Raw genomic sequence first — 25,824 nt, forward strand, 5'->3', positions numbered from 1 at the left:
CCCAGCATCTAGCAGTGCAGTGGCATTCATGGGGGGCTGCTTTTTTCTCCAACCCGGGGCAGTTGTAGCACAGTCCCTTCTGCTGAGAGCCACCACAGGGTCTGTGTCAGCAGGGGAAGGACCAACAGGCATCCCTGACTTGCTCATGCATCTTCCCCTTTGAAAGGGCTCCACACTTTCAGGCGATAGTTACTGAATTTTAAATAATTAAAAGCTCASTAGCACTGCTGAATCTGGTTACCTGCTCTGTGCTAGAGTGCTTSTGTTCTCCAATATTACTATGAGTGTTAAGATGATATCCAGGACTGCASTCTGACGTTCACTAGTGGCCAGTTTGAGCCCACATACTAACTAATTAGGAGAAAAAAGAAAAAAGCTACATGAAGTTTTAATATATATCCYCTGCAAAAAGATGGAGAGAAATTTCCAAAAGAAACTTGGGACAGTCAGGGTGAGACCCACATTTCTTAATCTCTAGAGCACCAGGCTGGGCTCTCCTGAACATGCTCCCCAGGGAGAAGGATGGTTATGATGCTTGGAAGAAGAGATGATGTTTTGGGAGGCAGCTGTATAATTTGATGCCAAGACACACATAGCAAACATGTATCCTTAGGCATGTTTTCATGCTATTGGATCAGATTATTATTTTTCAGGGGAGGAAGTGCTGAGGGTGGGACAAAAGAAAACATGGATTTTTTCTTCCTAATCTTCATTCCAAAGCTTTTCTCCTAATTGAGACATCTTTTCCCAGCAAAAAGAAATAACAATCCTTTAATGTCTTTGCTCAGGTTCAGTATCAAGCTCAAAGCATAAACCAGGTAAACCTTTTCATCACTGCACAGATCTAAGGATCAGTCCTAAAGTGCCAACATTCACAGCCTTCCCCCCAGCTGGGCTCCCAGCRGTGTGAACAAGGAACAAGATGCCAYTGCAAGTGGTGATAAACACCCTCCTCCCTGTTACCTTCCACCACAGAGCTCCAGCCACCACCTACGTGGACCACCAGATTCGCCATCTCCAGGCTTTAGAAGTGAATCCTCCCCTCCAGCCCCCTTGGTGCCTCCTCTGCACCTTCCTGGGCTGCACAGTCTTGAGCATCATCAACCAACAGCCCTAACAGGAGATTTACTGGGTTCCACCAAAAACACTGAAGGGATCACCAGCTTCATCCTCCCCAAAGAAGAAAAAAGGAGGGAAAACAAACAAAAACAGACAGCCACCCTGCCCAAGTGGCTTCTCTAGCTGGGGTTTTTCTGGCTGTTGATGAGTCAGGTGCTTGAGGCACAGCACTTTCTGCAAAGCCATAGGGAAATGCCCTCAGCAGCAGCAAGAMGACAGGTAGTTCCCAGGAACCACAGCTTGCGTTCACTGCACTGTCTCACAGAACCTGCTTCCTCCCGGTCACTAAGGATAAACATTTCCCAGGCCTTTTGTAAAAACCTTAATTTTTTCTTTTGTCATGCACCCTTTTCCCCCCAACCTTCTTCTCCAGATGAAGCCCACACTCATGCACAATAATAACCAGTTAACAATAAGTTGTTAGCTCTTGTCTCAGCTGGTAGCTGGGGAGCTGCTACATGGAGGAAGGCTGTGTGTATCCCCCACCTGGCAGGTGAGTTAGAAGTTATTTATCAAGAAGGATAGGTGGGAAGGGGAAATTCTCTTCCCTCTGTGCTCAAAACTTTCCATATAGATGGTCAAGACAAAAGAGGAAAGCATTCGATATTTTCCCCACACATTTTCAGCTGGTGAAAGTCTCATGATACAACRTTTGCAGCAGCTCTTCTTGCTGGCCTCCAGGTCAGTAATAAATAACCCCTCCGCACTGAATGGCTGGTACAAGGAGGATCCACTGTCTGGGTGAAGTCCCTATCCCAGTTCCAAGCTGTTTTGCTACCTTAGCCTCCCCTGCATGCTCTTCCTCCATCATAACCTGAGGTGCTCTTCCTGTGCACTCTTAAGCAACAGCTGCTTTTTCTTAGGAAAAGGACTTGATCTTGCAGGGTATCTTACAATGAGCAGCAAGCTGCTTTTCAGAGCACACCAAGCACCCGAGGTGAAGGACACTGCAGAGATGTAACCAGCTTGGCATGAGCATTCCCCCCTTCCTTTCCCCAACAACTATTCATGCCYGCTTGACCCTGGCTGCTCGATAAAGCTGTTCCTGTACCATATATATACGACAATATAACATATTTTCTCCAAATGCCACTGGGAAGTCAGCAGCAGACRGTGTCACAACAGATTAGAAATGTCTTCCTACACACACCTGCGTCCATCTTCATTAAAATGCTGAAAGAGGAGATTTCAGATCACTTCTTGAGTGCCATCAAGCTTAAGGCACCCAACCTTGTCATAAAATCTATTCTCTTATTCAGCCCGATTGCTTCCTTGGCAGCTTGAGAGTGAATTTAATCATCAGACAAGCRCAGTATTGGAAGGACGCATGGTTTTTTGGGACACAGAATAAATGCAAGGTGAATAAAGTCAGAATCCATAGGGAATAACGTGTGCTGTGACATCTGAAAAATTTCTCTGGCTTAAATGCTTCACTTAGACAACAGCTGTCTCCACACTATTTGAAAATTGTGATGAAAATATCTGGCCTTAGCAATAAAACACTGATTTTGAAACACAAGCCTCAGTTCTTCATTCCAACATCAATCCTAGAATAATGGAAAAATATTAAAGTTACTGCCTGGTGTTAACTACATCCTTACCAATGTCTCTCGAGACTTGAAAAATCTAGTACCTGATTAAGGGACTTCAAACTCCCACAAATTCTCCGTGTTTTCAAAAGGCCAGAATTTCATTTTATAGTCAAAGGCATTTGAATTTCACTTTTCTAGAAACTGCATCTTCCAGAGGATATTGAATTACCAATCAACATATTCATTTACTTGCTGCATCATTCCATAATAGCAATAGCAGTCTATTTGTCTTTCAAAACAAGCATTGGCTTGTGAAAAAAAGGGAAAGAAACAAAAACCCACACCCCACACMCACTCAGACAACCTGACATAGTTATTTTCCTTAACAGTACCTTTTCTATCAGGATTACTCACCAAATAGATTTTGAACAAATGCATGGGGTAAGAATTTATGCTTTTCATTTTTTTCCCCGTTTACAGAGATTTAAAAATATGTATACTAAATATTTAAATAGATTGTAAACTTATATAATCAGGCTGAACTTCATGTGCTAAAATTGCAAGCAATCAAGCCTTTGCCAGTCAAAAAAATCAATGGGAGGCCTGAGGGCGTCAGAAATGAAGCTGAAAACCCTTGTTAAAAGAAAAAAGAGAGAGAGAGAGGGAAAGGGTGACTTGGTGATCTTTGGCAGCAGGAGGCACGATGCACATCTTGGTCTTGCTTTGCATTTCCCCATGAGCTGCACTCAGGAACAGGGAGATAACCAGTAACACACTCAATGCAGACTTGGCAAGACCAGGGCCTGAACCCAGAGTCAGTGGCAATCCTGCCCTCGTGCTTAGACCATGCTTCTCCCATCAGCATCAACTTGTCCCAAACAACTTTTGTACTGTAAAATACTGTGGAGTCCCTACGCTAGCCTGCCACCCCACTCCTCCTAGATACTGTGCTACCAGGAGCCACTGTMAACATGGGCAAATAAGTTGTTAGTTGCAGCATCCAACATGTTGAGGACGGCAAGCAATTTTATCTACCTTTTAAAAATACTTGCAAGCAGATTAGATCCAACTTTTGCTCAAATCAGGATTAGCTATTGTGATTACTGGTTTCAGAAATTCACTACTATTTCTGTTGGTTGCCTCCAAGCACTTCCTTTCAATCCCTTTTCTTTAACATCTCTCTATCAGAGTAAATAACCGCTATAAAGCATCTGGAAACATGCAGAAAATAGGCAAGCATTATTACATCCTCTCCTACTGCTGCTTACCCTTTGGCATGGGAACTACCATTTAGTTTTGTCTCTGAACCAAATGCAAGCAGCATTTGAGTGGGTGCCTCTGCCTAGCCAGCRGTCTGGAATTACTGGCTGCAGCAGAGGTTAGTTTTCTTCATACATATAAAAACTGGCAGAAAAATTATGTTCAAGCCCCTAGTACTAAGCTCCTCTGTTAATATCTGGGTTTTGACCTTTGAGTTACAGCTAGAGGACTTGTCACAGTTCCTAGAGTCTCTAAGAAGCTCTACGTGATTTCCAGAGAAGCTGCTCCTTGCCTGTGGAAAGGTCCCTGGCACCAACACTGGGCCTGGTTGTCCACAACTGCCACAGCCTCCTGCTCGGGCCCAACCTCCCCAAGCTGCCTAGAAATTCACTGTGAAATCAGTGTCTGCCCTTCCTCTAACCCTTTGTCCGTGCTCCATTTCTAAGCTGTAAGACAAGTGCCATCTATCACCTCATCAAAAGGAGCTGACGTCTAGCTCATGACAAGTGCTACAGGAGAGCAAGGGAGCGCTGCAAGGAGCTGAGAATCCAGGCCAGTCGACCCATCTCCACAAGTGGGACCATCAATACACCAGGAGGTTAATAAAGATTTAGAGCCATCTCCCTCAAAGACTCTTCAGCAGCAAGGTAACATAGAAGTTGAAGGACGTCAAAGTTAATGGAGACAAATATGCTCAATGATTTCAGCCTAGCCTATAATCAAACACATTGCACCTATGCATATTTGACACTTTTCTCAGCAGCAACACAAACTATMTGACATTTGGCCAGCATGTTTGACATGTGCAAAGAAAAACGAAGTGGGGAAAGTGACAAACTWAAAATAAATCAAAAGAATTTGTTTTGCTTTGCTAGACACCCAGAACACACATGGGATTAAAGATAAGGCCTTTAAAGCTTAACAAAAGCAAGTGCAGAAGAGTTAAATGTCTGCACCAACAAAACCCCAAGAACCAAAGGGGAAAATGGAAGATAACAGCTATTTGTTTAGACTGTTTGACCAGGCTTAGCTGGGATGATGCGATTAGTCTGCAGTGCTTGGGCTAATGCTCTGTTGGCAGAGGAAAAATGGAGATATACAGGAGAGGGAACCAACACAACACATGGGAAATGCCTCCAAACACATTTTGATGCTCATCCACAAATTCAACAGCAAAAACTGCTTGGAAATGGTTGCTCTTACACTTCTGAACTGAAAGGTTCAGGGAGCTCAGGCTTTGCGAGCTGTGCAAGGGACCAGATCTAAACTGGAACTGGTTTGTAAGAGCTCCTTCTGTGTTTGTAAAATCATTTACAGGATTTCATGTCGGAAATCAACTGACTGCAATAGCACTGAGGCCGCTACTGGGGAACTCCCGGCCATATCTTGGCCACTTGGTTCCAAGCACTGGCTCATTCCAGAGCTTGTGGCTYGGATAGTTGGCTTTGATTTAGCAGCATTGCCAAAGCACTCATCATAGAAGGCTGTTAGGAGGCGAGAGCTGGAACCTACTCAGTAGCTAAAAAATGAAGAGAGAAGCAGCCCCGTGCCTATGTTATGGCCTAAGTGTAGAAACCACCATTTCATCATCCAGTCCAATATTGGTTGTGACAGAACCAAAAGAACAGAGATTTTATGCTCACAGCAACAGAAAAGCAGCAAAACAGACAAAGCTAGAAAACACATTCCAGTATTTTGGGGACTGCATTTGATAGTAAATAATGGTTGGAGAAATAAAAGAAATAGTTGTGAGGTGGTCCTGAAAAGGAGGAACAGAAAAGGTTTTTACCTAAGAAGTTGTTCTGCAGAAAGCACCCGCATATACTAACAAGACAGAACTTACATATGTGCGCACACACACACACATCTGTGTATGTATTACAGCTTTAGGTCATCCTCCTACCTTGAAAATGCGGCTACGTTATCTGCCAGTGTTTCTTGGTCATCTGCTCCCGATCGGTAATAATCATAGACAGATTTCGGAAGAAATTTCTTAGCATACTCTTCATAATCAGCCACACAAACTGGTTTTCCTGACATTCTTGCAGATCAAGGCAAATCTATTCCTGCTTCTCTCAACTTCTGTATTTTCCTCTGTAAATCATTAATTTTGGCCTTCATCAGGATTTAATCTATTTATAAACACACACAGAAAAAAAAACACATGCATTTCTTGTGTCACTCTGGACTTCAGCACTGTTCTGTTTCATGGTGGTAAGCAAATCTAGAGCAGTAAGACTTGGGGAAAGGAAGAAAAAGAATCAGAAAGCAAAGTTGTACATTGGAGCAACATGAAACCCGCAGCAACAAGAGTGTCCTCTTGCATTTGCCTTTGTTATTGATAATAAGCAGGATGCTGGAAAATGGAAGAGAAAGATACTGCTTACACCCAAAGAACAAAATTTCCATTTAGATGACTTATAAAAGCAGGTCCAAGTCTGGACTGCCATTTAACATTTCCAGTTGTTTCCATTACAACTCCAGACTCTGCCAAGGTGCCTAGACCTGGCTCCTAGCTGGCTGGAGCACCTAAAATATCTCCAGGCAAACGAGCCCCTCTTCTCAAGCCTCCACAATCCAGTAATCTTGTTACCAAATCAGATCTATTCACTAGCTGGAAACAAAATTAGCTCAAATAGATTACATTCATCCAGTATGCACAATTTCTGTAATGCCAAAATTCAGATAAGAACTCTTAATAAATTTATATATAAAGAGATGCTTCTAATGTTGAGAGGGAGAAATCACAAGTGTACATAGCTGGGTATACTCATTTTTCCTGCTGTGCACATTTCAGTTACTAACAGTGCAGGGTTTTTGGTTTGCTTGTTTTTTAAGCAGAGCTTGGGAAGGAGCAATCAATATTTTAACCAGAACCAACCTCTCCAAAGCAAAGTTTGAGGTGCAGGAGGCCTTTGCTGAGTACCAGAAACAAAGCAGCACCCACTGTGGTCACTGCAGCCCAGGAGACCTTGGATTTTGACCTCTGTGCAAGCTAACAGGCTACTAGCCTGTTGTTGATTCACCGCTAGCTATTTGCGGTGCATTTGGAGATGAAGTAGTGCAATGCAATATAAATATAGCCTCAATTCCTCCAGCAACACGGGGCTTAAAGTGACTTGATTTTTCCAATCCACGAGGCTGAGGAATTCACACAACGTCAAGTCAAATACATACATATTCCTGTCAAAATCACAGCCATCTTCCTTGCTGTTGGTTTATAAATAACAGTTAGGAACATCATATTCTGCAGAGTGAGAACACTGCTTGAGATTCAAAGGAAACTTCTGAAGCATCTTTTGAGGAATATTGAAATGGGAAGGATGGTGCTAACTGCTAGGCCAGCACTGGGAAACATCTAGGGAATCTATGGCTCTAAGGGACTTGCAGCTATTTCTCTAATGGCTTTCCTAGATGAGAGCATCTTTATTTAGCACAGCGGAGAATAAGGGGGGTGATCATTCTTATAGCTGCTCAGGAGGAATTACTGAAGATGATCAATATAAATGCATACAACTACAGCATGGAGCATTTATTACAGTGTCAAATTCAACTCAAACCCAAAATGGCTTGAATGGCATTTCTCTATGTCTCAAGCATGGGCTGGGAATTTTGTTCCCTGGTTTGAAACTCACTTTGCATATGCTAAAAACAGGCATTTATCTCTGAGGCTAAACAYTCTGTGAAAGCTACATGTTTTAATGCACGTAACTGAATTCAATGTTGATATTTAGCCCAGATAAGCTGTACCGCAAATCTACACAAAATAGCTGAAGGTAACTACACTCTTTCACCACTGATCATCACTTACACTGTGTCTATATTAGACAAGAAAATAAAAAAGCTTTCTTTAAGATCCTTATAACATTGTCCCTGTTCATCTACTCAAACTTGCCATATAGAGAGGGGTGAAAGGGAAGGAYGGGGGTGTGGGACTACTTTAATTCTGCTGGTCGTTATTTGTGMCTCAGGCTAGAAGTTGTTCTTGGCTATCACCTTCACTAACTTGCTCACAAACATCTATAAGAATGGAGCCCCTGCCTGTTTGATTGTTAAAGGAATTCTCAGAAGGGGGCTGGATTTTGTCTGTTAGAACAAAACAAAGTCTTTATCTGTAGACTGGAGAAAAACTCATTTACTCAGAAGACAGAGCAGGATGTAGCTGATTAAATAGAACAGCAAAACAAATGCCGATCAGGGTTCCATTTGATATCACTCCCTCTTAATTTTGCATCAGGAAAACAATGCAATAGAGGAGGAAAAGAACAGGAGGAGGAGGAGGGCAGRGCACCCAGCTGTATGCAGCAGTGACATCCCCGGCACTTTCATTAGTGAAAAGTGGTGCAGAAAACTCACAAGACAAGAACGACTCCAGCTTCATCCTGGATCCACCACTGTCATTTGCACCATCCAAGTAAGGTGTGGTGATGGCTTCTAGTTGTCACAAGGTCCCCCTTCTCCCTCCACACACCTGGCCTTAAGGCCAGCTTATCTAGGAAAGGCTGCTTGCTGGGAGCTACCATGAGACACTGCACCACCTAAGGCCACACACCTACTGGCGAGCACATCTGCTGTGTGCACTGCTGTCCTCTATCCCGGACGGAGTAAGCACATCCCTGATGTAATACCCTACTGGAAAAGAAAGGGAGGTCATGGTATCACATCAGCAAGTAAACTGGCCAAGGAAACCTGCCTAACAGCCCAATCTGCCTGACAGCTCCAATTGCACCATGAGGTCCTGGCTCACTGGAAAGGCTCGGAGGGGGACAGCAGTAATGCTGCATTTCCACAGCCATTCCAGTGAAAAACAAAAGAAAATGTGTGGCCTAAAGCACTTTGAGAAAGACCAGGGGTGTAAGGTCACAGGTCCACCTAGAAATCACATCACTTGGCTTCTGAATGAACACCAATTCAAAATGACTAACTGAATCTTAATGTTAAAAGTCTAAGATCTTTAGGCTCATGTTGAAAGTCCTTCTCAAACACAGACACAAAACATTACTCTGAGCAAGCAGGACCAAAGCGGAGAGCACAGAAACATTTCCAAACACACAAAAGTGTCAAACCTCAAGGTGTCAAAGTTGCACTATTTTGGCAACAGTCTAGTCCCAGCTGCATCTTAAACCTTCCAAGCCATACTGCTCAGCCCTGAGTTACCACTCTGAAAGTCTCAACCTGCATGTGCTTCAAGATACTTTTTCCATCAACATAAAAGGAAACAATTCCCTTGCTAAATAGAAAGGTTTGTTTTAAAGCAAAGATTAAGGAATCTTTCCAAGCAAACCCTCACCTCTCATATCAGTTAGGAAACAATATTAACAATCTTTTGTTAGTAACACAGAAGAGCAATCTGCACACTTAGAAATGAAGACTAATACAAGTTCATCAGTACCAAGTTTATATGGAATTCCAGGACAAATACTCATAGCATAGATCTGCATCACTTCCATATAAAAAGACAATCCTGTACAACATTTCAGTGAAAACAGGCTGCATAACAAATGTTGCCCAGCACAGGTCTGGAGTATACAGACTAAACCAAGAGTCATACATAACTTGAGATTTGAAGGCCATATGTACCTATGCCCTCTAAAAATCCACATGTTAGGGTTTTTGCATGACTTAAGCATCCATTTTCAGATCTATCAGAGGCTGATTTTCGAAGTGGTATGCATCTTATAAATTTTAAATTTAAATTCATTCAAAAACTTGGTCATTTTTGACACATAGCTCTAACATAGAAGCTGCACAGCTAACAGCCCTGAATCAAAGCATTCTGAATGGGATCAGCAGCAGCTTCTCCAGGGATGTTTAGTCACAACCAAGATTGGAAGTGCAAGTTTCACTGCTGAAAGTGATTCTTAGCAGAGACAGGGAGACAAACATGACTCCAATTGCACGCAAGGTAGATAGTGACATTTTTGGAAGCACATTAAGTTTGATATCACTGTATTCACTTAATCAGATCACCTAATGAATAACCTATACTCACACAATTCTTTTAAGACATGTTTTTGAGGGGGGAGGGGGAACCTGATTCTGGAGGACCCACTGATTCTGACATATGCAGTGGTCTGTTAAGCAGAAATTCAGCTTTTAGAATATTTAACTGCTACCCAAACCAGACAAAATATTCTTCCAAGTTCAGTATCTCCAGTATTTTGCTACAATATTCTTCCTACTAATAGGAAACTAAAGTTGGAGTTATTAATGGTTGTACAGCACTTGCTTTAATGCCTTAAGGGCATTTTAGTGAATTCTGCAGATACTCCCACAATATACAAGGTCAAATCCAAGTTAACATTAATATTCCTTATTTTATTCATGAGAATACAGGAGTGGTGACATATGTACTACACCGAGAAATGTTAAGACTCTAGTATTGCTCACTCAGATTCACAGGAGATCTACAATGAGGTGAATGCTGCCATTTACTGCCTCTTTCTGTAATCTGTTCATCAAATACAAAGCTCTATCACAATGGGAAATGATTAATATTTTATTTTTAAATCATCCAAATTTAAGTGACATTCAAGACTGGCAAGGAAGAGCTGTGATTCTGTGACTCCAGAGAGTCCTCACACACAAAACYTTCCGCTTCTTGTCATGGCAAAGCAAAGCTACCTGCAGTTTGCATGAGAAGTGGCATTTGCTAATTATTTTTCCTTCAGAGACACTGCCATGAAATCCAACTCTTGCAAGAGCACCTACTTCATCTAAACATGCAAAAAGCCCAAATGCCTCATCTCAAGCTCTGAAAATAAGCAACTGGATTGTTTTAACACTTCATMATCCCCAAGAGCATATACTAATAATATATAAGATGAGGTGAATGTATAAAACAGAACTATAAGGGTGTTCTTTACCTTTTAAAACATTCTTTAAAGAGCTAGTGTTTCAGAGGACYGGCTTCATGCTCTTACAAAAGTGGAAATAAACTGAATCAAGTGATTATTGACATGTTCCATCTTACACTTTTTTTGGAGTAAAGCAAGACCCTATATTGTATAAAATACTGTCTTTACCATATATCCAAAGTCATCACTTCCCTCAAACTCTGTAGAATATAGTCCTTTGTATTTTTCAAAACCTGGCAGTTTTAGACCCATGACCAAGGGAATACATCAACTTTGATCTTACCTGAATACAAGCAGCTGGAGACATCCATCTGGCTCCTGCATGCCTCATGCAGCTTGGTTAAAGTCTTGCTTTTCCTTCAGCATTTTATGAAATAATGAAAAACACAAATAAATCACAACCAATAAAACCATACCACAGGGTGTACACATTTTCTTGAAATCTTCCTTTAGTTTTCATTTCTTTAAAAAAGTGCATAMCTCAGCTGTTGAAGAGTCCCACTGTTCATAAGCTTCCAGAATTGCTCACTTAGAGGAGACCAAATCCACCTTGTGTTAACAAGCTATTTGTTCTCTTTACAGTGCAATGTGCTTTATCAACTGTATCCTTTCACAGACATAAAAGCATATTTACAAGTCTCCATTACTCTAAAGAGCTTCAGGACTGCATACACTTAAAGAATATTCATATTCAACATAGGTAGTCYGATTCTTTTTCTTTATACAGTTGTAACAGACAAATGCAAAGTTTGCACCATACGGTTTCAAGATACAAATTGTAACAGGACACAGAAGAAAATGCAAGTTTCTCCAGTAAATAAGTACTTTATGAACATTAAAGCAATTTCCAAAACAAACTGACCCTATTAGTCAGGGAGGACTTGCTTTTGCACTTAGCTTGTCTCTAATAAAAAATACGATTTCATCTCTTTATTCTTTGAGAATAAGATGAAGCTCATGCTCACTAGCAATGTTATGCAATATAAAAATCATTAAGACACCTTATTCATATGAATACACATTGACAAAGCAGAAACATACAGGATTTCACTGTAGATACTTTTCACTCACAAGCAATGTGGTTACCAAGAACAAACCTTTAATGTTAACCAAATTACCCACAGGAAAACACTGTTTTTAATGACTTGAAGGAAATACTGCTATCTTTAGTAACATCACCTACAGACCACACCAACTGYCACCTATCTGACAAGCTATTTTCACTTTATGTAGTTTGACAGATACATGTTTTAAGTAGATAAAAGTAGCAAAATCAAAAGCTGCTCTCCTCTCACTGTCCTTATCCCTCCCATTTCCTAGTGAGTTGATTCTAATGGGAGAAAGTAGAAAAGCACAAAGGTTAAACCTTAAGTGTCTTTTCAGTTAATATTATTATAGCAGTTTGAGTTCTGCCAAAACTACACTGAGCTAGAAATAACAGAACTGCACTCCATAGGACTAGCTTGTATTGGCAAGAAATACACAGCTTACTGGCTGCAAAATGAATACTTCTTGCTACAATCACTTAAAAGGAGAAAAAATAAAAAAAAATATGCTTTGGCAAGCGGTTTCCCCTCCCCCCTGAAGAACATTTCTTTTAAACCTCTGAGGTTCAACATATTTCAAGCATCTAGCTGCCATCCTTTCTGGGCCTGAGGTTTTCAATGATTAAAACTTAGCAAGCTGAATTTCTCAGGTCTCTGAATGATTTCTTAATTACCAAAAACTGAAAAAAAAATGGAGCCATATGAATCAGAGCACAAAGCTCACTCTTGCAATATACTAAGACAAACATTAGAAGAAAACAAAGATAAAGGTGCTTCAGTTGAACATGATAAAAATAAACCATTATGGGCAGTTTTCCTTTTTTTCTTAAATAGAAGACTAGTAAGGTGCCTTCTTTCATTACTGTATCATATGTTTGGTGCTTCTGTGGCATTTGGAAAAAAGAAATTCAGGCAGGAGTGTCATGACGAGGTTACAAATCCTGGTTAGGTCATTATCTACTACAGGATATAAGCACAGATGACCATTTCACAACTGGACTCAGACTCTTAAGACATCTTCAAAACAGATAAAATACACTCATCTTGATTGTCATGGCAAAAGTTACATACATAGCATGTGTGCTTATAAAATGGAGTCAATGAGCAAATATTAGCAAAAAAGCCTACTGAAAGAGCAGAGATTCTGCGTAAACACAAGTGACAAGTCAAACACAAGCCTCCGCTTCTGACCCAGGTTGATCCTTCTTTGGTCCAAGAGTACAAAATATGCCACCCTAACTATAGGCCACTATCAGCCACCTGACTTCTACGCTGTCTTACTGAGCTTTCAGTTTCTGAATCAGCTAAAGGTTGTTCACTTAAGTCTTCTGTTTCTTCTTCCTCTGATTCTTTAGCAAGTATCAAGTCTTCCTCCAAGTCATCGGCACTTGAATTTGCTGCATCTTCTCCATCTGAGAGGTCCTTCACCTCTGCAGTTTCTTCTACATCATCTGCTGAAAGCTCTGCAGACTCCTCTGGTTCTTCTAATGCTGCATTTTCCACATTCTCCTTTTCAATCACTTCATCTAAACAAAAGCAGAGTTGCAAATATGAAGATCACACAGAATCTCAAAGTAACACATCCTTCAAAGTTACATCACTAGGTATATTCTGCAGCATTCATGATCACTGTTGGCAACTTCAGTAAAGACAGATCTAGTATACTTAACTCTTTGAAAGGAATCACCATCTTCATCAAGAGCATCACCAAGTAAGCAGTAAGATCCTGGTAAGTTGTCACTAACATCTGCTATCGAGTCCTCTAGTTGCACATGTGCCCAATGGGTTTTGATTTGTTTTTCCTCTTACAGGSATGCTAGACTGTCCAGAAGTTGAACATRACCATTTTGCATACTTAGGAATTTGAAGTTTGGCCACCTCTTGGCAAGTGTCATAGATGCATCTTCATACCAAACATACCCATATGTACTGAACTGCAAAAATCAGTATTTAAAAGGCAAGATTTGCTTCCACTTGATAGCACAACCACATCATACAGTGTTCTGGAAACTAGCACACAGCTTGTGTTAATTAACTAGGTAAGACATTTGTGTGCAAATTTTTGCTTTCCAAAAATAGAGGCAGCAGAACATTGTTCTAGGAGTTCCTTGTTGAGATTCATGAAGGCACTTTTCCTACACCTAGGAAAAGCAATGTGGAAACAGCTCCCCACATATGCTTCTCCCTGCCTCTCCCCACCCCATTACTACTTTCTTGAAAGCTAAGGGGATAACAAATATTTCAGCAGGAATTTTTTAAACATATACATACAGACCCTAAACCTCCGATCATCCAGGAAGCAATTTAAAAAAAAATCTCATGAACCTGGAGCTAGGAAGTCTTTGGTTCTATTCTTCCCCCACACACAAGTTGTACAGGGACTCTGAAAGCCTTAGCACTGCAACCAGGTGTGATCTACGCCTAGCAATACAACACATCTGGAGTCTGCTCACTCAGCACTCATACAAACATGAAATTTTTAGTCTTCTTTTCTTATAATAGTTGATTATATCCTATAGACTCTAAATTCACTTGATTCCCTCCATCTCCTTTATCCCTCAACCACATATATCCAGAAGGTCACACCTCCCAAAGCAAYATGAGGTGTTTGAGTGTTGGGAAACATCCCGCCAAAGCACATTCCTTGTGAATTGAAATAAGACATCTAGTGATAAAGCAGTTGTACAATGCACAAAAATAGCACCTTTCTTCAATAGACTTTGTTATTTTGAATGCATTTAGCTTATTCGGTTGTAGAAGCTGGAACAAAGTAGTGAATTTTTATCTGATGGAAGGTTACTTGACTGTCCTCCCAGTGAAAGGTTTAATACCGAAAAATACCTTAGAGCTTACCTACTCTTTTCAGTTTGACTGAAATTTATATATTGATTGATTCACAACTAAATTCCTGACCATTTACTGTCCTTGCTCCCAAACAGGCACATTTAAAAGCCACAGTATCTCACCCACTTTAACTTCTTACCAGATGTTTCATCTTTGTTTTTTGACTTGGATGGGCAAAGGCAGTCTGAAATCAAAACCAATACCTGAGTAAAGGAAAGAAAACAGAATGACATTGATTAATTAAAATACGCATTTTATCCCATCAGCACATGAGAAAAAAACATAATGATGATTCAATACCATTTTAAGGGAGACCTAAAACATTTAAAATTTGCAGGAAAACATAAAACCTTTCCTAGAGAGCAGAAAAAAAATACAACACAAATTATCATCTTTCCCCTGCAGTGTCAGAAGAAAATTATCTTTCTAAAAGAAACTCAGTTTTCCACGGTCAGGGACACAGTAACAATATATCATCTAACAAATCTTTCCAGTCACTCTCTAAAATTCAGATGCTCACTGACCAAAATAGCAGCTTTGTTAGTTTAGCAAGAGTCACCTCAGGGTTCATATTTACTAGGGAAACATCAGCTCTAACATCAGCTCCCAGCAAGGACAGCTGTGACTGCCTTCGGACAGCCATGCATATGAAAAAGAGATGTCCTAACACCCACAGAGCTCCAGTATCTAGCATATGAATCCAAATGTTTTTAGCTCTCTTGCTAGTTGCAGATCAGGCACATATGCCTCTACATGGAGCCCTATAAGAACTTGAYATTGGCATTAGAGAGATTAAAGCTACACAACTTGAGACCTGAGAAGAGGATACACTCTCAGGTCTACAGGAAAACTTGGTACTTTCTCTCAGTAAGGGAATACATACAGCTCAGTAGATAGCACACGGCATACCAAATACTTAAGTTTTTTAATTGCAGGCGTAGATAAAAAGCAGTTTAAAAGAGGTCATTTCAACTTTTTTTCCTCCTCTAAATTACACCAARACAAAAGTTCTAAGAAAGTGAAAAAAAATACTAAGCTTACTTACCAAACCCAGGGCCAGGCCAATCAATAAGGTTGCCAGGACAAACACTGCATAGGAGACCCAAATGTGTAGCCCAAGAATGCCAGTGAGGTAGCTATGAATTTGCTGCAAATGAGAAGACTTATTATAGAATCACTTAAAACACGATCTACTTGAGACTTTTCATTCAAAACAATTTCTTCTAAAGTCTCTCACATCCTAGGCATCCTTCAGAACCCAATTCTATTTTCAATTCTTAATTAAGGTTTAATTTTAAGATTTAAAAAAATTAATTTTAAGTTTGACATTTCAAACAAATTTTGATTTTTCAAATTTCAACTTCTTAAAATTTGAATGTCAAATTCAGACACTGGGATTTTAAAATTTAGAACTGAAATTTTTMATTTTGAAGACTTTAAAGTCTATTTTGACATTTTTAGATTTGAAAAATAAAATTTGATATTTTGAAATACTGAGATGTTCGTTATTTGAAACCTTGAAATTTTGAATTTTGAYATTTGAGATTCCATATTTGAAAACTGAATATTTGTTGAACTGTTGAACAATACTCAAAACGTGAATATTTGTATTTTTGAAAACTTTATTTAAACTTTTTAAATTTAAATTGGGAAATTTGCTAATTTGTTTTTTTCAGAATTTTATGTTGACATTTTGAAATTTCTCTTGAAAATTAGAAATAGATACACTACCACAAACTTACTTACCCGGATCCACCCAGAGAGATGGAAGAGCCCTGCCATGCCATGCATCCTAGAAAATTAAGATAGGAAGGGCAGATTTTAAACCCAGTAATATTTAAAATTTTTCAAACACACACTTATAATTGGCACTAGAAATTGCAAATACWTTTTCCCAACATTATGTTCGCTTAAGTCAGCTCAAAATACAGCTTTAGTYTAGTGACTTGAGACACAACACTTGGGCGTAATCCACTTCCTAGCAGGATACAGCCTTGTAGTCACGCTTCCTACTATTAAATACCCTACAGACCTCCTGCATTTTCAAATGAAAAATAATAAAATCCCCTAAATCTCCATTTTTAATCCACACTATAGCAAGTACCTTGAGTCAGAATGAAATGCAGAGAATACCTATTTTTGATTCACCTTTTAAATCATGTTTCTGTTATTGCAAAGTTATGTTATTCAAATGTTATTTCCAAGCAAACTCAATCCTATGTACCTGCAAGCACAAACACACTGTGCAAGCATTGCACATTGGCTAATATCCCAAATAAGGACACAAGTTGTTGGGCTTTAAGCTGATTACAACTTTAAAGCCTGTCTACCTGTCCCAAGTGGCCAGAAATCACATAGTTATGACCTACATAAATAAGCATTTTATTCCAAAACTTGGTAGATAATTGACACTTGGCACAATGATCAGCAGCTCTACTTTTTCAGTCTTCAAACAGGATACCAACGGGTCTCACTAGATACGAGCAAAATTGAGTGCAGACAATGAATGACTTTGAAAGGTGAGGTGCACAACAAGCCACCCATACAGATTGCTTCTGCAAACTCTACAGGATTATGGAATGAAGGTCTTGTGTCCTTCGGCTGTCAATATAGCACCTTAACAATTGATAAAGTGTATTTTTGCTCTTAATAAAAATGAAATGTTACATTATAGAAGACGGAGACTTCCATCCTGCTACAGGCTCCACAGCTTCCCATTTTCTCTCTGAAACATAGCCTTGAAGATCCTCGAGGGTCCGTGAGCCTCGATATCTGCGAAATACTCCATCTTTTGCACTAAAAAGCATAAATACATATCAACAACATGGAAATCCCRTAACTCTTTACTTGGTAAAAAAAGACTGTAGCACATAAATTACACATTTGATATCGCTCCAAAAAACAATCGCCTAGCATTTCCAGTGCTCTGCAGCTGTATCCATGACTTGTGGTCTCAATTTTTAAACAATATTTATAGGAAAGAAATTTACTCAACTAAGGCTAAAGAAAACACACAGATAAGAACTTCACCATTATGATCAGCGTTCTAAGCCATAGTCTGAATTCATATTAGAAGCCAGAGGGTTTCTTCATTTTTACCTACATATTATAGCTGCGGTTTAAAGGTAAAAAGAACAATTGCACATTCATACGCTATGTCAATAAATTTAGAATCCCAATGGTAATGAAATTGTACATTWTTACCCATGTAGTGAAAGATTTTGCCCTACTTGGCATATTATCTATATAATCTGTTATACAAATGACAAAGTAAGAAGCTTTTATAAGGYCAAATGTTTCTGACCTCATATGCTCTGGTTTCTAAGAGTCCTTACTGAAACTTATCAGTTATTTTAAGTGTTATTAACCTTTTTAAAATGAAGGAAGCACCATGTATCTGGATACAGATGTAGGAAAACCTTTCACAATTTAAAAATATAGATTTATGAACTTCATGTTCATAATCATATTGCACTCTTGAAATGCTTCAAGACTATAAAAACTGAAATAAGCTACTCCTCCATTACACTTACCATGCTGCCCTTAAATAAATACACACAGAAATGGACAACTTTCAGGATTACCAACTTACTGGTAAATTGTAGGAAGTGTTGTGACAAAGAAACGACCACTCAAGCCTAGAAAGACAAAAAAATTATTTAAACAAGTAAAACTGAAATTTCTAAGCATTCTAAATTACCAACACCTACTAAATACTATATCAATAAACTAAACAGCCTACACAATTCTTAGCTTTATTTCATATGAACACGGTTACAGTTTGTCTGCAAACATAAGTAAATTCTAACTATTGCTGCCATATTAAGGAAAAATGCTTATCCTGAAGAAATGCTTACTATGGAATGAGTTTTCTGCATGAATCTCACTCATGATGCATACTTGCACACAGCTGAAGTTTGATTATATCTACAGCGTCTCTCTCCAATCAACAGAATGGCCACAAATGCACTACTTATTTTTAAATTCTATTTATTTTTGTAGTTTGCAGTCTTCCCCTCAGAACAGCACAAGACTGAAATCCATTCAGGTAACATCTCAAAGAGTTAATTGTTATGAACCTTTATCTGTGAATAATCTCACATGTGATCACTGCTTAATCTAGAAAGTTTGACTATGGGTGATTTTACCACTAGCTCTCAGAATCTAGTCCCCGATTTTAACTCATCCTCTGACTGATGAGAAACTACTCAGAGGTTTGTACTTCCTATTTCAAGTCCTTTGAAGTGACACAGACAGAAAATGTTTCCATATTTGCTTGCTTGATTCTTCCAAACAATTCAACCAGTCTGATACACTGTAGAAAAACAGTCTCTCCCCTCAAACATAACTGTGGCAAGATGACAATATTTTAGATGGTAGGTTCTCATTCTTCATTCCCTTATCTCATTTTCCTCTAGGTGAGCACAAATGGAATGCCAACAGCTTGCTAGTAAAGCTTGGAAAGCTTTAGCAYTCTCTTCTACAAAATACTGCAAACATTAGCTGTGAGATACAGTTTTTCCATCATCCAAAAGGTGGGGTCATGCCAGCTTTTTGAGCACTACCCCAAAGATTGCAAAAAGGATGGAGAAAGATGAAGCAGAGCTTCAGAARGCTAAGTGATCCCCACAAGGGAAGCTGTTGTCCCACTGACTGGGCAATAAAGCATAGTTTCTTCACAAATACTAATTTATCAAGGACAGGGCAATTCAGCTCACAGGGCAGGGAAATTCTCTAAATTATCAAGAAAAATAAAAATGAGAGGTGATTTCTGAAATTCTCTGGTCTTCCATTTAGTTCTGTACAAAGTGATAACTGAAAAGGCTTCCAGCATCACTGCTATGTTTGGCACCGCAATGAAGCATCCCCTTTGCCCAGCCTCAATGTGCTGAATGTTTCAACAAAGAGGAAACTACGAACACTAAGACTGGCAAGTGACTGGAACATGCTATAATTGTGTAAAGGCTCTAGTAGTCATGTAATCCTCCATTCTTGGGCATTTGCTGTAATTAAGGATCATTAATGGCAACTTCTTGCTCCAGGTTTTGGAAGCTCAGACACCTTAAAAAGGCATCAAATGGTTAAATTTGTAATACTTGATTTCCAGTTTGTTTCACAAGTGAAACAGTTGATACAGATGGATACAGTGGATATAGATACTTCATAGGGAAGCTGGGCACACTTTGCTACCACTGTGAATCCACCATTCAGTCAGCCCTTTGACTTGCAGAAGTCAAATATCCTTAGAATATTKTATATTAGAACAGTTTTAAATTCTAATATTGATGAGAATTTGTGATCTAAGAGACTCCTAGTTATGAGATATTTAARTGATCATAATTATGATACTCACCAGCCGTAACAGTCTAGACAAAACAAAAAAACAGTCCCTCACTCTACCAGGTCGCAGCACTTCTGTTCAAGGTCTTTACCAGAAAGATGACCTTTAGGATATTTTATGCTCTGTTTTTATAGCCTCATTGCTGATGGAGCATTTAAGTCAGCCACACTTAAATGAGGCAATCAAGACCAAGCCGCTATGGGTTCACTCTACATAAGGCTGGTTTTCAACTGTCTGAGGAATGAGACAGGRTAACAGGGATGGGTTTATAACATATCCCCAAATGTAGCTGTAGCTAGCAGCCAAGAACACCACAAGCAGCACTCCAATTTTGTTAGCATGAAACAGCAAAAGTTGGCTTTGATTAAGCTTATTTTGCAGAAAAAAGCTCCAGTGTTCAAAATCCTCTGCTTATTAAGCTGTTAATGATTAGTATATGCACTAAACAAGTCTCACACCAAGGGCTCTCTGGCATCAGAATTTTCATATACCTGCAAACATTTAATAGAACATGAACCAACTTTAGGTCTGGAACAATTGACATTTATTATGAACTTAACCTGTGGCCTCAGGCTCAGAATTGTAAATCATCTCTTTGCTATTAACTTGATAAAGTTAACTTGCTTGGAAAACCACACTTTTGAATAAAGAAAGATKAGCATGTGCTTCAAAAGTTTTTTTTTAATAGACAAAATTTGGCCTTTTTTTAAATCTAGTAACATCTCTCCCTTACTCTGTCAAAAAAAGAAATTATGCATACAAACTTTCATCCCCTCAAAGCCAAGATAAACATGAAGCATTCCCAAAACATGCAGAAGTTTAAACAGTCTTAACATTGCTTAAACACATTCAAAACTCTGAAAGGCGTCACTAAAGCAAGGATAAGGCTGCTTTTTATGCATATAAGCACAAACACAGTGTCTGAAGTCATTTCTGCATATGTGCTTCTCCCACAACAAAAATCTGTCAAAAGCACTAATACATTTAAACAAGACAAGAAAGCAGCAACACTGTGCAACCAGTTAAATGAAATGAACTTAGAGCCAACTCACACCAGAGTATTACTACTACACCCTGAAGGTCTCAGGGACTTCAAGCTACAAACAGGATATAGCTGTGGGGAGAGCAAAGAACRAGACAGACAACAGCTTTCTGTGAAGCAGACTAAAACCAAAAATAAGTCCCTTCTAGCACAGCAATATGTGGGATCACTCCTCTAATTTTTTAAAAACTTCCCAATTAAGTTTATAAACTCCTATCCTCACAGATGTGAGCTATGTGAAGCAAAGTGCGGATAACATTATTGGAGTTCCTGGGATACTAGCCAAGACAGAAATGAGCTTTTTTACGAAAAAACCCACAGACTGCAGCACAGTCCCAGGTGCTACTTAAATTGAATATTTTATTAAAACAGAGTCTATTTCACACATACCTGGTTCTTGACTGACATCCACCTTTCCCACAGTGATATCTAGATGTTCACTTTCCTTTGCAAAACTCTCCCATGTCAATTCAATTTGCTGACAAGCCGGACACCAAGGAGCATAGCTAATGGAGGAAACAGGTTAAATATATTAGTATTCTTATCCTTATATGCATTCAAAATTGATTTACTGTACAGAGAAAATAGCAAAGCATCAATCACAGAAAAACTGCAGTTCATCAAGTCTATTGAGTAGGACAATCAAATTCTATCAGTCCATACATACGTTCCTCATGTTATTAAAAACAAATCCCCACACTTGAAAAATTCATACCCAAATCCCTCACCACTCAGAATGCATTCTATTTACATAGAAAAATGGATCCATTTACACAGCAGCCTGAAGCCAGGCTGTGCTGGCATCCCTCAACGTAACAGTTTGTATTGATTCCACACACCTCTGAATTTCTGGAAGTTTTATTTGCTTCAGACCACTATTCAATACGTCAACACATGCCCCTTTTGATCATACTCTTTAGARATTTAAAGGTTCAAGTTAAATCTCTAGTGTTCATTCTACATCTCTTCCAAACTTCCTTTTCTGTCATGGTTAATTTGCTGGGAAGGAACAACATGTTTACAAGTTGAATTTCCAATACTAACATCTGGAATATCCAAAAAGAGCTGCAATTACTATTGACAGCATTTATATCAAGGGAAGAACGATTTAGAAAGGATAGTACTGAACAAGAAGAAAAAGTGAGTATTCATGGTGACCCTACAGCTATAAAAAGCTATAGCCTCAAATCTCCTGGATAGGGGCAGCCTTAGTCAAGTTAGAGATATCAGATCTTAAGAAATAATCAGGGAGACATTTTTGCAGAATTAGGAACAGGAAACAACCACCATGGTCTACAGACACCTCTCAACGCCCATCAAGGACTTGTAATATCCATACTTAGCACACCCAACCCGGGCAAAAATAAGTGAGAAGAACTAATCCCTCAGGTGAGAGCATGGTCTGTGGTGCAGGCTACAGTAATTTTGAAACCTAAGTATTTCTACATGAGAACCTTATTTAAAACTTAATAATAAAAGTCAAAAATCAGACATTTCACTGTACAAAAAAAGCTACAGATATATYATTTCAGAAAGAGTTAGCACAGTAGCTTGTGAAGCAGTGTCATTCTGCACAAGAGCATCTGTGAAAAAAAACGTGGGCCTTATCCTGCCAGGAAAGAGAGCTTCAGTAGCTTTCTAAAAGATACTGGAAGTATATTAGAAATCTCACATGCAGAATTGCTGTTTCATATTGTGCTGCCTACAGAGTTTTTTTTAGTAATAGCTTGACAGAATCTGTATATTAAAATAGAACCTACAGTTTGTAACAATAGCTTGATTGACAGTTAAAAAACTGCACRACTGATAGATAATGCTGCTGCAATACAGACAGAATTAGGTATTTATTCTAAATGCAGCTCCTCTAGATGTGCCACACATGTCAAAAGATTCCCAAGATTAAAGAATTCTTTAGTCTATTTAAAGTACCATCTGACCTTAAAATGCAAATGTCAAGGTGCCTGTTTTGATTTCATATTTATGAGAAATCTTCCTAAATGAGTTTAAGTGGAATACTAAATACAAACATGGTTGAGACAATATCAAACAATTAGAATAATCTTTTCTTTAGCCCAAAGACATGTTAAACTGCATTTAAGCCACAGCTCAGTGGCAGAACTTAGTTTGGCTTCTTATACTAATATCAGAAGCAGGATGGAAGTACAAAATCTAGTAATTCCAGCCAGACATTGACATTATTTGCACTCGGTTGTGTTCATTGATTCAGCAAACTAAGTAGCACCCATCACACTGAACTTCACTAGATCAACAGAAAGACCTGGATGCTCTCAATTGATTAAGGGGGGGATACTCTTCTACTGTTCTTGGTCATTACATGYGTTGGGACTTGTTTTGTTCTCCTTCCAAACAAACATTTAAAAATAAAGGCATCGCTCGACTCTTTGGGTGTTTATCCTAAAACTATCATCTGATTCATTCCTGCTCTTAAAAAACAGGCAGTTCAGATGCAAGACTGGTGGTATTCTAACTGAAAAGGTAGGTTTCACAAAACCAATTACACATTTTTGTTGTTTTTTAAGTGAGCAGGTGCTAGTCAAAGCTGCACCCTTTAGGCCTTGTAATCTACCAATATCCCTATCACAACAGAACAGACATGGAAGGCTGAAACAGGACCCTTCTTCCTTCTGTGGAAGTGCCACTTGCCCTCTCATTCCCATTTCAGCACAACAGGGAGGTTCCCACTGGATACTTCACACCAGTAAAAGTTGTAGAACCGCCGAAACCTTAGTGATTTCAAAGATCAAAGGAATGAGAGGTTCTTGGTTTTCTTCTGGATTCACCTCCAAACACACAAATACCTCCAAATCATAGGCCTGCCTGCATGAGGATCTTTGCTAGATACTAAATTTATATTCCTACAAACGTATTTCTGAGGATGCATATTACATTAATCAAGTTAGTATACTACATCAAAATATTAATAATAGCTGACTAAAGTTAACCAAGAGACCATTTTGGGGTCACAACCCCTGTTACTAGTTTGACCATTTGCTGTAGCCCAAAACAAGGCTAATCCCATGTAAACACCAAAGCATTCAGCTAGATTTTTGCATACCCTTTGAAACTCAAGATAAACATGGTAGCRGACTTATCAAGCACTGAACCATTGCGACAAGTCCAGCAAATAGATAGCACAGAAAGGTTTTCACCTATAAATATTGATGAGTAAAGGAGGGTCCAGAGTAATAAAGTCACAGGTGAGGCGATAGCCTCTCCCCCTCATTAGAAACTCAAGGCAAATTTAACACTAAAACTGGACAACAAGYCTTAAAGAAGCCACAGAAGCATTTAGAAGGAGCACGAGTTCAGATGTTGATGGTGCATATCCTGTTTCACAGGCTCCCTCCCCGCACCCCATATTTATCAAATGATCAAATCAAGATTTCACACYCATTTAGATACTAAATCTTTAGATACTAAATCTTCAATCAAATCTASAGAGCTCTCACATCCTTTAGGAAGTCTGGAGGACATCAGTTAGATGACCACCACAGTTTGACCAACTACCCTAACTCAGGGCAGCAGCTAAAGGAAAAACAGCCTCTCTTCACTGTTCTTTCAGAATGTTCTTCCAGAAGCTTGTTTCTCCCTCCTCTTCCAGTAGGATCACATGGRATGGTATCATGATTTTGTTAGTGCAACTATCTCATCTGCTTAAAACCATCAAAACACTTCCAAAGAAGCTGCCCACACGCCACAGAAAAAGCAAAAACATTTCACAACTGCGCAGCACACCAATTCCATGCGAACATACAACCTGTTCAGATTATTTTTCACTACTCTATTAAAAACATTCCAGGTCTCTTTTGCCCCTCGTGAACACAAGCAAGCGAGCTGCCTTCAACACAACACARCCCGTGCGCTTCCCGAGCGGCACCACGCCACAAGTGAAGCCAGGACATTTGTGAACTTATTTAAACAACTACCCCTATAAGCAAAGGGGGACCCTCCCTAGCAGCCAACAGGGCAAAGGGAGACGAAGAAAACCCCGGTGCGAGGCAGCTGGAGCTCACGGCACCCCCAGACTCCGCCAAAGCCCCAGCTATGGGAGCACAGGAGTCATTCTGCCCAGCACGACTCCCAGGGAGTAACTACTGCCCAGAGCCGCCAAATCCCGGGCTGAGCTGCTCCTGGGCCTGCCCGGCACCCTCCGCCAAGGCCCCCAGGCGGAAAGCTGCGGGGAAAGGCCTTGAACACAGCACCGCGCTGCTAAGGGCGGCGCGGGGGAGGCCTGCGGGGCCGGGGCTGCCGCGGCCCCGGGGAGAGGAGAGAGGAGGGCTCTGTTACTCACAACTCCACCATCCACTGGCCCTGCAGCACCAGGCTCCAGTTGGAGCCGCCCAGCACCCGCACGCGGCTGGGGGTCTCGGCGCCGCCGCCCCGCGCCGAGGCACGGGCGGACAGCGAGAGGAGGAGCGCGGCCAGCGCGGCCGCACCGCCGCACGGGCAGCGCCGCCGCCCGCCCCCGCGCAGCGCCGCCATGTTGCCGGGCCCGGCCCCGGAAGCGGAGGCGGGGCGGGGCGGGCCTCCTTTAATAGGCACGGCCGGGGGCGTGGCCGCAGCGGCCGTTGGGGCGTGGCCGCAGCGGCCGTTGGGGCGCGGGAGCCGTTGGGGCGCGGCCGCCTAACGGCTCSKGCCGCGGGCTGCGACCCGCGCTCCTTGGAGCGCTGGGCCCGTCCCGTCGGATAAACGGGCCCAGCGCTCCCACAGCGGCTCCCTGGGCCGGTCTCCCTCGCCCCCAACCGTCCTCGTGGCAAAAAAC

At 40.3% G+C, this 25,824-nt stretch overlaps 2 protein-coding genes across 3 annotated transcripts in view; both read right to left on the reverse strand.

Moving 5' to 3' along the window:
- Window positions 1–12,607, reverse strand: part of HAO1 (hydroxyacid oxidase 1) — a 33,117-nt gene extending 20,510 nt beyond the window's left edge. Inside the window, exons 1-2 of one of the 2 annotated variants that reach the window (XM_026052922.1) lie at window positions 11,251–12,607; window positions 11,052–11,127 (exon numbers count right to left, since the gene is read on the reverse strand). In XM_026052922.1, the coding sequence (XP_025908707.1) occupies window positions 11,052–11,092 (41 nt within the window). In that variant the 5' untranslated portion in view covers window positions 11,093–11,127; window positions 11,251–12,607. Of the gene's footprint in view, window positions 1–5,814; window positions 6,044–11,051; window positions 11,128–11,250 lie in introns of those variants that run through there. The other variant, XM_026052921.1, reaches the window with a different exon arrangement.
- A 45-nt stretch (window positions 12,608–12,652) lies between these two features.
- Window positions 12,653–25,544, reverse strand: TMX4 (thioredoxin related transmembrane protein 4). Its single transcript, XM_026052895.1, has 8 exons — window positions 25,354–25,544; window positions 21,432–21,547; window positions 18,251–18,296; window positions 17,326–17,454; window positions 16,405–16,450; window positions 15,704–15,805; window positions 14,798–14,861; window positions 12,653–13,340 (listed from the first exon to the last, which is right to left on the reverse strand). The coding sequence occupies exons 1-8, from the start codon at window positions 25,542–25,544 to the stop codon at window positions 13,054–13,056; spliced, it is 981 nt and encodes a 326-aa protein (XP_025908680.1). The 3' UTR covers window positions 12,653–13,053.
- Between the last annotated feature and the right edge of the window lie 280 nt (window positions 25,545–25,824).

The sequence above is a fragment of the Nothoprocta perdicaria genome, unplaced genomic scaffold (assembly GCF_003342845.1).
Source record: "Nothoprocta perdicaria isolate Ctin4 unplaced genomic scaffold, notPer1 scaffold_93, whole genome shotgun sequence".
Lineage (NCBI taxonomy): Eukaryota > Metazoa > Chordata > Aves > Tinamiformes > Tinamidae > Nothoprocta > Nothoprocta perdicaria.